General features: G+C 37.5%; 4 protein-coding genes across 5 annotated transcripts; 2 read left to right on the top strand and 2 right to left on the bottom strand.

Moving 5' to 3' along the window:
• Nucleotides 1-71: 71 nt before the first annotated feature.
• LOC120000743 (CST complex subunit CTC1) lies at nucleotides 72-1,422 on the top strand. The gene is made up of 4 exons (XM_038848861.1): nucleotides 72-171; nucleotides 271-722; nucleotides 886-1,152; nucleotides 1,273-1,422. The coding sequence occupies exons 1-4, from the start codon at nucleotides 72-74 to the stop codon at nucleotides 1,420-1,422; spliced, it is 969 nt and encodes a 322-aa protein (XP_038704789.1).
• Nucleotides 1,423-5,068: 3,646 nt separating this feature from the next.
• Nucleotides 5,069-5,988, top strand: LOC119999372. Its single transcript, XM_038846885.1, has one exon. The coding sequence runs from the start codon at nucleotides 5,405-5,407 to the stop codon at nucleotides 5,777-5,779; it is 375 nt and encodes a 124-aa protein (XP_038702813.1). The 5' UTR covers nucleotides 5,069-5,404; the 3' UTR covers nucleotides 5,780-5,988.
• Nucleotides 5,989-6,220: 232 nt separating this feature from the next.
• Nucleotides 6,221-8,689, bottom strand: LOC119999371 (thioredoxin-like protein HCF164, chloroplastic). 2 transcript variants are annotated; one of them, XM_038846883.1, is made up of 3 exons: nucleotides 8,571-8,689; nucleotides 7,536-8,106; nucleotides 6,221-6,699 (listed from the first exon to the last, which is right to left on the bottom strand). In XM_038846883.1, exons 2-3 carry the CDS (start codon nucleotides 7,995-7,997, stop codon nucleotides 6,541-6,543), a joined length of 621 nt encoding a protein of 206 aa, XP_038702811.1. In that variant the 5' UTR covers nucleotides 7,998-8,106; nucleotides 8,571-8,689; the 3' UTR covers nucleotides 6,221-6,540. The 2 variants fall into 2 exon arrangements, with proteins under 2 accessions (XP_038702811.1, XP_038702812.1); XM_038846884.1 differs by having other exon boundaries at nucleotides 7,536-8,059; nucleotides 8,571-8,637.
• Nucleotides 8,690-9,679: 990 nt separating this feature from the next.
• LOC119999370 (protein MIZU-KUSSEI 1) lies at nucleotides 9,680-11,052 on the bottom strand. Its single transcript, XM_038846882.1, has one exon. The coding sequence runs from the start codon at nucleotides 10,743-10,745 to the stop codon at nucleotides 10,023-10,025; it is 723 nt and encodes a 240-aa protein (XP_038702810.1). The 5' UTR covers nucleotides 10,746-11,052; the 3' UTR covers nucleotides 9,680-10,022.
• Between the last annotated feature and the right edge of the window lie 2,977 nt (nucleotides 11,053-14,029).

Here is a 14,029-nt window from a genome sequence, read left to right as displayed (position 1 = left end):
CGTTTTCCCGCTTCTCAAACCATGGACCGTTCTCAGATATCTCTTGTGAGTTGTGATACTCTCTAACAACGATGGACACAGTAGAGATCGTCAAGATCACGGATCTGCTCCGTCGTGGCCGTCCCCTCACCGCAGCATCATCTCTCCCCTCCTCGTCCTCCTCCAGCAGCTGTCCGATCTCTCCATCATCTTCCAAATTGCACTCGCCAACCCAAAGCTCCGCCAGCCCAAAACCTAATTTTAAAATTCTCTCCCCTTTATATCATCCAGCCCTGCTTATCGGCACCGTAACCCTCCCAACTCTAACCCTGAAATTATTGACAAACAGCTTCTTCCAATTTTCCGATGATTCATCAACGATTTGCTGTGATATTCTTTGTTTTGATGCACGGATTCTCGGGAAGAAAATCCTTGTCCTCGCTTGGAATTTCATTCCTCTGAAGCACTCCGGGGGATTTCTGGATATTATCAGATGGAGCTTTTCGAATTCGAGTGTCCCTACCGCTCTTAGTCGATGTTCAAATGTAGACTCCATTCCTTTGGCTTTGCCTTCGGTTTCTTCTGATGAAGATGCCTCTAAAACTCGCTATCAGGTTCTCGGAACATTAGAATCAATCAGCCCTATTTCGGTCATTCCCTGTTCAACCGGTGCCAGTAATTCTAATGTTCCACAGAATCTTCCCCGTTTTCACTGCGAGTTATGGCTTGCCAGTGTAGATTATGTAGTTGTAAAGAGCCTTCAACAGCTTTAGATAGTGTGATACGAGGATGTGATTTGCATTCTCTTACCAAACCCTATTTTGTATATTTTGTTGGGTCTGTGTCATGTTGGCATCCAGCAATTACAAAACTCATCGGTGATACCGTGTTGTTCTCTGGTTGAAGAAGAAGTTGATTACCATCGGGAAGGAGGATTCCCAATTGATGTATGAGACGATGGAAAATTCGGTTTTACATCTGCCTAGATTATTAAAGAAGGAGCCATCATTAACAAGAACAGCTATGAATGGAAAGGGAGAGTCAGACATGTATACTGGTGTTGTCAAGGGTGTACACATGCAAGGAATGGTGGTTGAGCTGGACAAAGATGTTTGGCTTTTATTAACTGATCAAGTTCTTACTCCACCTCATAGTGCTAGGGTGGGCGCTGTTGTAAGTAACTTATCTTGTCCAGTATATCTATAATTGTGACGCAATATTCTGACAGATTGTGATAAGGGATAACATCATTGCTTGTTAGTTGTTGCTAATTGCTTTTTTCCCTTTTCGTAGATTTCTGCAAGAAATGTACATTTTGTCAATCTAAAATTTTCTTGGGCAAAAGTGCTTATACTTGGAGCATGCTTCAAGACTAGCGTTACTATAGAATCATTCTCACCTTTAGAATCTGGGTATAGTTTTCTCTACCTATCTCTAAGTTAAAAATAGTCTTGTGAATCTCTGGATTCTCACGAATAGAAAAAAAAGGCCTCAAAATGCATCCCATATTGGTTGTGGCAGAATTTGTGGTCTTAGTTTTTAGCTGTAGAATTTTCTCTGTAAATTCTATGGAAAGTATTTAAAACAATCTAGTCGTTGTATGGTAGATTCAGTCAAACTCCTCTCTGTTGCATTCTTGTTCTCAGGAGGATACAGCTAATTCGTGCATTAGAATGTTTATAACCATAATATAGCTATTATTTCCTCTAGCAGGTTGTTTATGTTCATTTCCTGATTATGGAACACAAGAGGAAGCAATATGATGATCTGAGTTTGAACTCTGGGTCATGTCTTGTTGACATTTGACTTGCAGGTCTTGTTTTGGGTAAGCTATTCATCATTTTGGAGAAGATTAACATTAATGAACACGTGATATTGACTTGTTAATATGCTAAAATAGCTTTCGTTATTCTTTTGAGCTTTGGCCACTTCTCATGGCCAAGATGCAGAGACTTGTTTGACTGCATAGCTGTTTATTTTTATGCTATTTGCTAGTTGCACCTAGAAAGTAGAAACTGCTTCTCTCATAAAGGGTTAGAATTTGTACTATGCACCTAGAGTGCTACTGCTAGCCAGGTGTGTGTGGCATCTGAATTTCATCTTATGAGCTGGTACTAGATGTTGGTTAATGGTTGGCTTTTATTTTGTACTTTTCTTTTTATCCAAAGGAAGATGTCATACAATAACTATCTTGTGATATACAGCTCAATGATCGATACTTCTCATCAAGATGTTAGTGTTTCTGTCAGTTCAGATAATGTCATCAGCAGCTCAGATGAGAACCTCCTCAAATATGTAGTCCTTAATGCTTGCTTTGGCACATCTTGGGTGAGTTCATATTTGATGTGGAAGAGAGTTTAAGAGTAAAGTTCATATGCATCCATATCTTAAAATCGTGTTTGGTACCATGTGGAAGGAGACTGAAATAATATTTTCCAGCACTTGGTTTGAATGCATTAGCTTTTCAGTAAGAGTGGCGTGTTTAAAAAATTTCTAAGACAAATCATATGAAAATGAGATCACATAATTGTTCAAATGATCATATGGACTTTCTTAACAAACCACGGTCCCTCATTGAAAAACTCAACTGAATGTTCACTTTTCATATTCTTTTCCCCACCTTAATCTAAATGCCTCTCCGTAAGTGTGTTTGTTGAATGGTACAAATGTCCATATATTATGTTTTACTTTACGAGACAAATTATTACTGTCTTCTGGCTGGTCCTGAATCATTGAAAAAGCTTATTGTGAACATTTTTCTGTAGATGTCCTGGTTATTATTCCTTCACAGGGTTATTATTTTAGCACCTCATTTTTATGCAATTTACTTGACTTTCTTCATAACTTGTTTTGTGTGCTGAGTATTTTATGAGGTACTTTTTACTTGATCTTGGTAGACTGTTGCAGCTAGTATGATGAGCATAAATGCTGTTCAAAAGTTGGAGAAAGAGCACTTTATTGATATAGAGAAGGCGATACATCCCATGCAAAATATTTGGGCTAGAGAAGTCTTGTACTCAGACTCACTTACTGTGGCCAGAATCATGATCAAGGAATTGCTAAATTGGTAATAGTTTATACTGTTAAATTCTTTTTGGATAGGATGAGGTTTCCCCTTTTCATCCCGCTTTCACACGGTGGTTTATAACTTTATATATGACTTCCGGGTGAAAGTTACAAATTGGCTTGCATCCTTGGCTCGCTTCTCTCATGCCTCTTATTTTTCAGCTAGCCTTATTGATTTTCTGAACTACTTGGACCAGGCTTTAAATCTTAAGCTGCGAATTTTGACTAAATGTACTAACTTTGCAAATTTGGTGTATCTCTATTTTCATGCAGATCAAGCTAAAGTTGGTGCAACATCAATGGTATAAGGGAGTCTGATTCGCTGCTTGGTAATTGTTTACCTAATCTTATGAGTGTGGTCTGCACATCTGCTTGTGGGAATATGTATTTTGCATACCTGGTTATTTGTTAATGACCGCAATGTAGATCCCAAATTCAGAAATCATGATGTCTCCACAACTGTTCATATTTGTAGTTGCAACTTGTTGGATTTTTTTTTTGATTTGCTTAGAAATGTATCTGTTGCACCAGCAAAAGTAAAAAGGGTATGCATTCCTGCATTGTTAAAAAAGATATACATTCCTGCATTGTTACATAAGTATGGTCTGTGTATCTTTATACATGCATATATCTATCTAATTTTCAGTTTAACCAATGCTAATAATTTCTTATTTCATTCAAGCGGATTTCTTTTGACTTATGCTGGCATGCCCTTGTCTGTAAGACTGTAATTACTTATATAAGTTCAGGGTGCACGTACACACAAATTCTACTTAGAAAACTGGTTGTTGGAGCAAAATAAGGTTTGACCATACCTAGAACCGTTGATTTGTGGGGAGTTTTGTATTCTCTGAAACAGGCAGATAAAACTTGTGAAGTCCTGGTTTGAATAATGGCTTAGTGAATGTCCTGGTCCCTCAAAATTTCAGAACTTCGACATAATTATAGTAATGCAACATTTCAATTCTACTTTCTTGGGAACACTTTTTAAGTAATCGCTCCATGTGATTTATTTAGCATCTGATTTAGTGATTTTGATAACTGAAATACATGCAATCGTTTGACGCTCGTCTCTTGCCTGATTTGTACATGCAATTGTTAGTCGGTTATGCTCTGATTTGTACTTGTGTAACTTAAGTTGTTTCTAACTTTCTAAGTCATTTATGAAAACTGAATTTGTGGTGGTTAAATTTGAAGCAACAGAGAATGGGCATTGGAAGGTTGTAACCTTCACTCCTTAATTCTTGTGATTGCATTTGTGATTGCATAATAGTTCTTATAAATAGTTCGATGTCAGAAAACAAAAATGGCATGTTTAATCAATTTTATATTTGCACACTTCCTCACTAGCAGTAGCAGTGCCCTCTGAATACGATTCCCTGTCTCATATGCTTTCGGTTACTAATAATGGTCCCTCGTTCAAGTTGAGAGTGAGTTGCAGTCCTACTTTGTAATGTTACTAATGGTGGTTGGTTCATATTCGCATAGGTTGCTTTCCATGGACATGGCATCTGACGTTAGAAAGTAACAAGACATGTCATTTTTTTATGTTGTTGCTTGTTTGGTCCTGCAAAAGAACGTTTACCTTCTTTGAAAAGGGCTTCTCTAGGAAAGCTCTTGGACTTTTTACTGAGATTCTCTTCACCTTTTCCCTTCACCTTTCGTCCTATGCTATATATATATATATATATATATATATATATATATATATATATATATATATATATATATCTCTTGGGGTTCTTCTGTTTATTTGAAAAATATTATTATACAATAACATCTTTTAGCCCTTAGGGGCGGTGTTTGGTTGGCTTGGGTTATTGCTGTGTCTGTGTGTTTGTTCAAAAAAACTAAAACTCTTCGAGTCTGTCCGGTGTGCGTGAGTCTATTCTTGTTGCTTAAACCCCTTGATGCGGTTGAGATCGAATATGATCTCCCACATCGGTTGTTTCAAATATGTGTGTGTAGTATATAAGCATGGTGAACCAAACATCTTTTAGCCCTTAAGGGCGGTGTTTGGTTGGCTTGGGTTATTGCTGTGTGTGTGTGTTTGTTCAAAAAAAAAGATTTTATAGTACTAGAGTCACAGAGACGGAATCTTTTATGTAGAGGGTCGAGAAATATAATCATAAATTATGCGACAATATCCAGATTTTTCAGCTTTTGAAGCCCATCCACCACCTTTTCTAACGTTTGCTCTGCTGAAGTCTCCCTTTCCACTCATAAACTTCAAGACCCATTGAGGGTAACAGTGTAGTGATGGCCACGGTATATATCCTCCTTAACACTTCTGATTTCGCTTAAGAAACTGTAAGCTCTGTAAAGGCATTGAAGGGAAGAGAAGCCGAGTGGTGGCAACATGTCAATGCCAATAGCAGAGCAGCCACCAGCAGTGGTTTTGCCAGAACAATCTTACAGCAACCACACAGGGCACCCTTCAATTGGACCGGTTATTGCTGTGGTGGTAATAATCATCATATTGGGTGGACTGGCAGGGATGATCGGTAGGCTTTGCTCAGGAAGGAGAATCATGGGGTATGGTGATTATGATATAGGAAGTTGGGCTGAAAGAAAGTGCTCTTCTTGCATTGATGGCAGAATCAGCCCTTCACCACCAAGGCCTGAAGTGTCTGCCACTTCTACTCCGGTAACACTTCCAGTTCAGGCAAATCAAGATCCCAAGTCAGAAGAATTATCTCCTCAAAACCCAGCTTCTAACACCGACTCTTCTTAATTACTTGTTTTTATCTTTTGGTTGTAGCAGTCCGATACTTGACATTCAGTAGAGAAGAAAGTGTTGGCAACCATGTTGCGTTTCTTTATGGCAAACCATGTTGGAGAACTGTTTACATGAGCATTACAGAGTGGAGACTAAACAGTTGCCATTGGTAAAGGCCCTCTGGAATTGTTGGTCATGACAACCCTAACAGGCTAATATTTTGTTTCGGTTGGGATGCTACACCTTTTTCTTTTTCTTTTTTGTTGGTTTTTTTTTGTGAGCCCAACTCATATATATATATATATATGATATTCCCTGCTCTCCCATAGATGATAAGCCCCTCATGGATCCATCTCAGTAGTACTCCAACATTGTGAACAGAGGATACGCCATTAATAAGCAACAAATCATCACTAACTAAAAGGGGAACAAAAAACAGTAATTGTACACCAGATTGAAGAAGACAGTGATGGATTTCACAAGACATTAATAGAATTCGTAAACAGCTAAAGACATTAGAATCAGTCTATGTGCAACATTACCCATATTGTTCTTCAACATCTGCTATTCATTTGCCGATCCAGAGCTTCACCCCAGAAATGATGCAATTCTTAAGAAATGAGGATGATGTCATGTCTACACCAAGAGATCTACGTTGATTTAAATCTTCTTCCTCCAACAATTTTCCTGCAAACGATGTGCCAACAAGAAGATTGCAAAGGAGTAATGTGTCAAACTAACGAGAGAAGTCATCTCCTGCTTGGACTGACCGTAATCTAGCAATTATTATTCTTGGGATTTTTCATTTTGAGAAGATGAGAGAGACCCGCTACCACATGCAGGCGACTGCTAGGAACACCAGTCTTTGCCAATGCCCTCCCCTTTTTGTCCAGCAATACAAAGCAGGGAACATATCTAATGTCATAATGGAGGAGCTGCATTGCATGATTACATAAAAAAAAATGACAAGACCATTAGATCTGATTGATAAACCATCAAGAAAGTGGATTTTCATTTCAGTAGTTACATGTGCTTTCATACATTGCAGCTGGGTTCATTAAAATTCCAGAACTGCACATTGGAAAAGGGAAACCATGGTGGAAAAAAGAAATTCCCTGATCCACTTATCTCAAATATCTCACAAGCAAAGGTCAAAGAATATTAATAAAGCTAATTCCAAGAGAAAAAATTCACTCGTAATTAAAGATGGGGACATCATCAAATATGAATGAGGATTTCGTGGATGATTCAAAGAGTGTAAGATACAGAGGTGAGACTCGAGACCAAAATCATAAATGACTACTAGCACACCGTATTTGCTAATTTCTTGTCAGAAATCTGGAACAAGTCATTTACAAGACTTCCATAAGGTGATGATCTCAAAACTAGCTAAGAAGCATCATTTTTCTCTAATCTATAAAAGTACCGTACTCTAGTATTCATCACATTCGCAACTACATTAACATTTCTTCGACTCCAAGAAATTAGTCTTTGCAATGCCAACTACAGTAATGCCAGCAGATGTCAAAATGAAGGATTGCAAGGGTAACATCTCAGTTGGTGACAACAAAGACTAAATTGTTAACTATAATTTCCGAAACTTTCAAAATTCAATCATTCACATTCAAGCAGGAAGTAGAATACCTCAGGCAGTCACTTTTCATTTAAAAAAAAAAAAGACCCTTGATTTCATACAAGAGTAAATTATTAACTATAATTTCCGAAACTTTCAAAATTCAATCATTCACATTCAAGCAGGAAAGTAGAGTACCTCAGGCAGCCACTTTTCATTCTCTGCATCTGCCATGACAATGTTGAGCCAGCCTGAGTTCCTACCCTCTACCTCCAAGACAAAATTTAGTAGGGAATTACACAACCTGCATTTGGGAGAATAGAACTCAATCACTGTAGCCTCCTTTTGACTGGCCAATGCAGATGCAAATGCCCTAGGCTCTGCTTCCCCTTGCTTTTCGGGAGTTAATATATTTTTACGTGACTTCAAAGTTTTATTTGTTCCACCTATCAAGTTGATGGGGTTAAAAGCATCCATCCACAAATAAGAAGACGACCCTGAGTTAAAGGATGAGAAAGCAATGGATCCAAGAGTTCGCAAGGATCTGAACAGCCACGGACCCTCAAAGGTACAGACATTAGGACTTTCATGCTTTTGGTTAATCTCCCACGGCCATTTTAGGCAAAACATAGACATAGAGTTTTTTGGAGCAGAACCCATCTTCTTTCGCAATTTTTCCAACCGGGATTAAGATACCTCCAAAATTGACATCATGCAAGGCCCTGATGAGAAAACCCAAGCATCAATTTTGCCAAGGGAATGCAATTAAGTGCACGAAGACAAACAAATGAAAACTTTGTGAAATACAGTAACTCAAAGTAAATGAAACTTTTCTTTTTGACCCCACTAGTGGGAACATCCCTTAAAATCCATACATGGCTTCTACAATAGCATCATAAACTATAAACTCCATTACTCAGTTGAATAATAATTTCAATGGAAATGAAGCTCAATTACTAATCAGCGCAGCTTCCAGTATGATATCAAATGAGCGTAATATAAATCAATTTTGAACAAACGATTACAAAACGAGTAGACACCATTTACTAGATATGGATTTCATAGTCTAATTCCATGAAGTCAACGAAAATTCGAGTGAGCTATGGAAATTAAGAGTTTAGTCGAACCGTTAAGAGTTCGCTTAGCCAAAACAAAGACGACGTTGCATACTAATTACTGTGGAAAGACTAAAGCATACATTTTACTGTGAGAACGAATAATCTGAGGAGATACCTGGAGAGTGGAGAAAAAGCCAGAACGAACGAACGGGAATGCGAAACACAGTGATGGAGACAAGACAACTGGACGAAGCCCTATATCTCCCAAGCTTTTTCATGGGCCGATATGATGGCCCACTTAACAAGGCCCGTGTCCAATGACAATGACATCGCGTATCCCAGTGGGCCTGATTTGGAATTAGGCCCGTTTCCTTGCACTTATTCATGAATAGATTGAATTCTATATTGGAAGGTTTTTTTTTTTTTTTTTTACTTCTAGGTAAGGTCTTGTTATTACAAGATAGCTAACATTTATGGGATTCAAACTCTATTTATCAATGGAATACAATTATCCTCACATGGGAGCTTAAAAAAATTAAGAAGGCCAAACCCAACTTTATAACTAATGTCGATAATGCAAACAAAATTTCCAATGCTGCAATTTGTCTTAAGCACAGATTTATACGATATCGTTCTCGATTTATTGTGATTTCTTTAACAACATTTTCAATTGGTGATCTCATAACATGAATCTCCATATGGGGACATGTAACATATTTGGGAGAAATGAATGATTTTACACAAAATCTAGAGCAACATAATTCTATGCCATTTTGTGCAAAAAAAAAAAAAAAAAAGAAGATTAAAAACATATAAACAATGGCAGGCATATACATTGTCAATTCCTTATTTGTTCTCCATTTCAATATGTCCAAAACCTTGTTATATTTTTCCACTCATAGTCTGAGAAAGATGTAGACATTATTTGACATGTGTGGGAACCCTAAATTTCCCACTTTTCTTCTTTCACATGTAAACTGAACACAATCCGACCCCTCCTCCACATCGAATCACCTGGTCCTCACTCCATTATGCCCCCAATGTGGCCCTGCTACTACAGTTGAACTATGATTGGGGCTAAAACAATATGGCACCACTACAAGATAAACATAGTGATTTTTCTATCCCCATGTTATATGACAAGGTAAAGAATGTCAAGAATATAATTTCATATTGGTTTTGGCATAACTTAATCGAGTGGTTTATAAACAAAACTCAATCATTCCCTCTTAAACAATGAATTTTATGGTCTCAAATACCGTTAAATGAGATGACCCATGGAAATAAAGCTTTGTGGGCACAAACCCGAAAAGAATAATATTGTTGGTTTATTTGGACAGAGAATTACAAGAGGATATTGGAACAAAGTCTCTGTCCAGTTGGATGTGGCATCAACTCCACTTGTTGAGTTTGGCATAACCCAACCTACAAATTGGGGGAGTGTCAAGTCTATAATTCTACATCGGTCTAGCATAACCCAACCGAGTAGCTTATAAACAAAGTTCATTCCCCTCACTTCAACAAACAAAATCTTGCCCAAAGAGGACAACTCTGTTTGGGATGAGAATTTCAACAAGGAGAAGGTAGATATATTAATTGAATAATTGGTAAGTACAAGAAGATGATCCTAATGAGCCCTTAAGAAGAAAATACTAAGTTCAGGCCCTGCTGCACCATCTGGATTAATCATATACAGAGCTTCAGAGTCTTTCGATCCGACGACTCGCTCGAATCGCGCTCGAATGTATGTCAATTCCCCATCAAGCGATTCCTTCTCGTTGTTATTAGGACCAGGAAGAACACCTGCACCCATGGAGACTCCTCTCAGCAGTTGCATCACATGAAGCTCATCATCAGACATCTGTTTCCTCCTAATAGAATACCCAACTTTTCTTCCATTACAATACACAGCCCAAACAAACTCCTCCAATAACTTCTTCTTATGACTCTTTGTCTCACTCTCTAATGCAAGCCTAACTATGTCATCAGATGCCATTTCTTTGTGTAATGTGGTTGAATACATTGGCAATTCAATCACAAACATTGGCAAACAATGAGGATCCTCTTGAATGGCTAGACTCACTCTGCCTTTCCGGTACCCGAAAATCGTTCCGGTCGTCGCATTGTCCTTCAACATAGGCTTCCTTGGCCTACCCAACAAGGCAACCATCTTGCAGCCTGAAGTTAACATAGGAAAAAGCTTGAAAACCTTCATTAGGCCACCAAAAGAAGGGGATTTTCTGCGCTTTTGATGGATCTGATGATCAGTAGTAGTCGTCGTAGCGTGCCGGAGCAGAGACAATATTGGATTGTCCATCTTGTGGTATGGACTAGAGTGCACAGAAGGCATTTTTTCTTTTTGGACTATGAATTGTAAGGTATGCCAAGTAATTGATGCAAAGATTGATTGCTATATAGAGAGGGAGAGTTAGGGGGTGGGGTGGGGGAGGTGGTTGATCACTCTGGCTTTGGTGGGATAGATTGTCCTGGATCTTTGAGAGACCCCTCCATCAAAGTTGGTTAAATGGGACTTATAATGGTTGTGATGTGACCAAGTTTGAATATATTTGATAAGATAAGAGAAAGAAGAGAGAGAGATGGGACAGACCACAAGTTGTTTTGTGTGGGGGGATTAAAGAAAAACTTGTAAAAAATAGAAGAAAAGAGAAAAAGTGAGTCTGCAAATGCTAGTTTTAGCATGTGCCTCTCTGATCATTACATGGTGCATCAACATCACTACCCTTTATGCTTTTCCAAACCCACACATCTCATCCCCAAACACACACTAATTATTGAAGTGCAGCTCCTCAACCTTTTTCTTCTTTCGTGTTTTTCTTTGCTTTTCCTTCTTGTTGTTATAAGCACAAACACATCAACAACATTGTCCTCTTTGAATTTACTAGTTCACTACGCATACATCAATACCACAAGACTTTGTTTTTCATGAGCCGTCGTCAATGGTATTTAGGCCAAGAAAACGCGTTGTGTCACAAATGAAAACTGGGTCATTAGAAAAGAAAAACACTTTCTTCTTCTTGTTGTTGTGTTGAAAGTCATTGAGAGAACAAATTAGGTTTAAGATTGTAGTATGACAGTTGGAAAGTGTAATTTCCCATTCTGATGAACAGGTTGAAGTCTCTAATCTGATTTGTCGCTAAATACAACCTAACTTGAATGCTTGATTTCGAAGTAATTTTGACGGATGATATTGATATTATTGTTAGTAGGAAAATTGAATCGGAACATGCATGTCAGTTTCCAAGATAGGGTCACCTGAGATGACTAATTTAAAAAGAAGTATTGTCGGCATCACCATAGTATCTTGTAAATTAGTTTCAACATATATACATATATATATACACTCCATGTAAATTTTTTGGATGTTTGAAGCGACTTTGAGATCTGTATATATCCTTTTAACTTAAACCCAAGTTTGTCTCTTAGAAGACTATTGCTCGAGTCGTTCAAACCACAACTTATGCAACATGTAAAAAGCACTGGGCAGGCGGGCTCGAGGAGCGGTAAAATGTACGCAAACGTTAATATGTGAAGAAATTGTTTTTATAAATTGAACATGTGACCTCTACTCTCTAGGTTGCACTCATGTAACTCTACCATTGAGCTACATGTTCGCATGTACAACTTATACAACATGATTGTCCTAATTTGTAGTAAATTATACAATCAAACTGGTACGATCCCATATTGCTTAGATGTGAGTGTTGAATATAACTGTGTCCAAACCTCCTAAGTAACACCGGCCAACTGGTTTTTCTAGATCCAAACTAACATAGGGCTGGTGTTGGGTCTGGAAAGAGAAACTCGTGCGGATTTCGATCCAAAACGGACAAATTGTTTCCTAGTGTAGAGGGACAAGCTTGCTCCATAAACCTTTTGAAATTTGGCATGGTTGCATAAACGTGATCGTCATGTGTTACGATTGCAGGTAAAAACCCAATTTCTTGTAGTGGGACCAAGCTTAAGAAGGTGTCATTGTGTATTTAAACAATGATATGACCTAGCTAGACCATTGAAATGATTCAGATTATGTTATTAGAAGCATGAAAGATGATAAGATTATGAAAACAATTAGGGTTTTGAGACTACTTAGAAGAGGCCCCCCCCCCCCCCAACAGAAAATGATGAATCATCCACATATGTTTGTGATTGAGCCAAGACTATAACCTTTAGACTAATTTTTCTCTTTTCGTACAAAAACATTTGGCGTGCAAGAAAAACTTAAGACTATACAAGCAGTAGCCTAAGGGTATGTTTGGAAATGATTTTGATTTTTTATTTTCAAAAACTGATTTTAAGATTAGATTTTAAAAATAATTTTAAGAAATGAAATTGAAAACAAACTTCATTTAGCAAATGATTTTGCGAGGGGAAAGAGGACAGATGAAAGAGAAAACAAAAAAGAATTTTACAAAACATCAAAAAACAGTTTTGGTTTTTGAAAACCAAAAACAGTTTTCAATTTTATAAAATAATTTCTGAAAACACCAACCCAAACGAATTTTCAAAGCCAAAACAGTTTTTAAAAACAGAAAATTGTTTCCAAACAAACCCTAATTTAATACTAATTTAATAGAGAAGTCCAACTGGTAGGATGGAATAGTGATGCAACATAAAGCTACAAACTTCATTGATGACTTAAAAGTTAGAACAGTGCCTTAAAGCCCTACTTTAATTTTCTCTCTTTGAAGGACCTAATTCAATTATGTGGGGGGTGGTGTCACTTTACTAGCTAGCATTTCAATTTTTTTGCAAAAAGTTTTATGAAAAGGAGATTGCTTGACTTTTCGCATTACTCATCCATTATTAATTGGTGGCCTTTTTTTTGGCTTCTACAGTTCTACTTTAGTTGAGATGTGCATATGTTTTGGAACTGCAAAGAAAATATATAAAAGAAGAAGATCCAAGCTATGATTCTAACTATTTAAGCTGCCTTTCTCTTTGCCCTACTAGCTAATTATTGTCTCCTTGATGTGATAACTCACTTCAATCTCATTTTTATATTATACTATTGATTAATTAAATGGGTAACGAAATTAAGTTTATCATGTCGAATTGACTAAGATGAATTTTTCCAATTAAGAACCCAACTATAAGGATCAGGGGTTGTCTGGTATCCAATGTATCAAAGTTATTGTCTTGCACACAATGTAGACCGTTGGATTTTAAAAAGTTAATCTAACAATCCACCTCATTTGACTTCATCGCCCTCTCTAACACACATTAAACACCATCTATGTGTACATGTACGAATTACATATAGCATTTAATGTGTGTTAGAGAGCGCAATGAAGTTGGGGTAAAAGATTTAAAATCCAATGGTTCACGTTGTATACAGGACAATAATAATACATTACATTGTGTACCGGACGACACCCGGCCGAGCCCAAATATAAACTTGGAGAAGGCTTAGATGATTTTAATGCATGCATTTAGGGTGTTAATCAATATATGGCACTGATCAAGAATCAAGATGGGCACAACAAATTGATGGATGTATAGTAAAGTCAATGGGACAGATAATGTTATAAACACCTTTAAAGATGCTCATTTAGCACGTACATCACTAGTGGGTGCTGTTGCCTACCATATAGTCTGATACTTCCTCCCTATTAC

The sequence above is a fragment of the Tripterygium wilfordii genome, chromosome 6 (assembly GCF_013401445.1).
Source record: "Tripterygium wilfordii isolate XIE 37 chromosome 6, ASM1340144v1, whole genome shotgun sequence".
Lineage (NCBI taxonomy): Eukaryota > Viridiplantae > Streptophyta > Magnoliopsida > Celastrales > Celastraceae > Tripterygium > Tripterygium wilfordii.
This window is presented reverse-complemented; position numbering and strand designations above follow the sequence as displayed.

What these genes read in the sequence shown, in the direction of transcription:
- LOC120000743 (XM_038848861.1), top strand. Translation starts at nt 72, where the DNA reads ATGGACACAGTAGAGATCGTCAAGATCACGGATCTGCTCCGTCGTGGC. An exon ending in CTCGTCCTCCTCCAGCAGCT is followed by an intron (nt 172 to 270) that starts GTCCGATCTCTC and finishes TATATCATCCAG; the next exon opens with CCCTGCTTATCGGCACCGTA. An exon ending in GTGCTAGGGTGGGCGCTGTT is followed by an intron (nt 1,153 to 1,272) that starts GTAAGTAACTTA and finishes CCCTTTTCGTAG; the next exon opens with ATTTCTGCAAGAAATGTACA.
- LOC119999370 (XM_038846882.1), bottom strand. Translation starts at nt 10,745, where the DNA reads ATGCCTTCTGTGCACTCTAGTCCATACCACAAGATGGACAATCCAATA.
- LOC119999371 (XM_038846883.1), bottom strand. Translation starts at nt 7,997, where the DNA reads ATGGGTTCTGCTCCAAAAAACTCTATGTCTATGTTTTGCCTAAAATGG. An exon ending in ATGAAAAGTGGCTGCCTGAG is followed by an intron (nt 6,700 to 7,535) that starts GTACTCTACTTT and finishes CATGCAATGCAG; the next exon opens with CTCCTCCATTATGACATTAG.
- LOC119999372 (XM_038846885.1), top strand. Translation starts at nt 5,405, where the DNA reads ATGTCAATGCCAATAGCAGAGCAGCCACCAGCAGTGGTTTTGCCAGAA.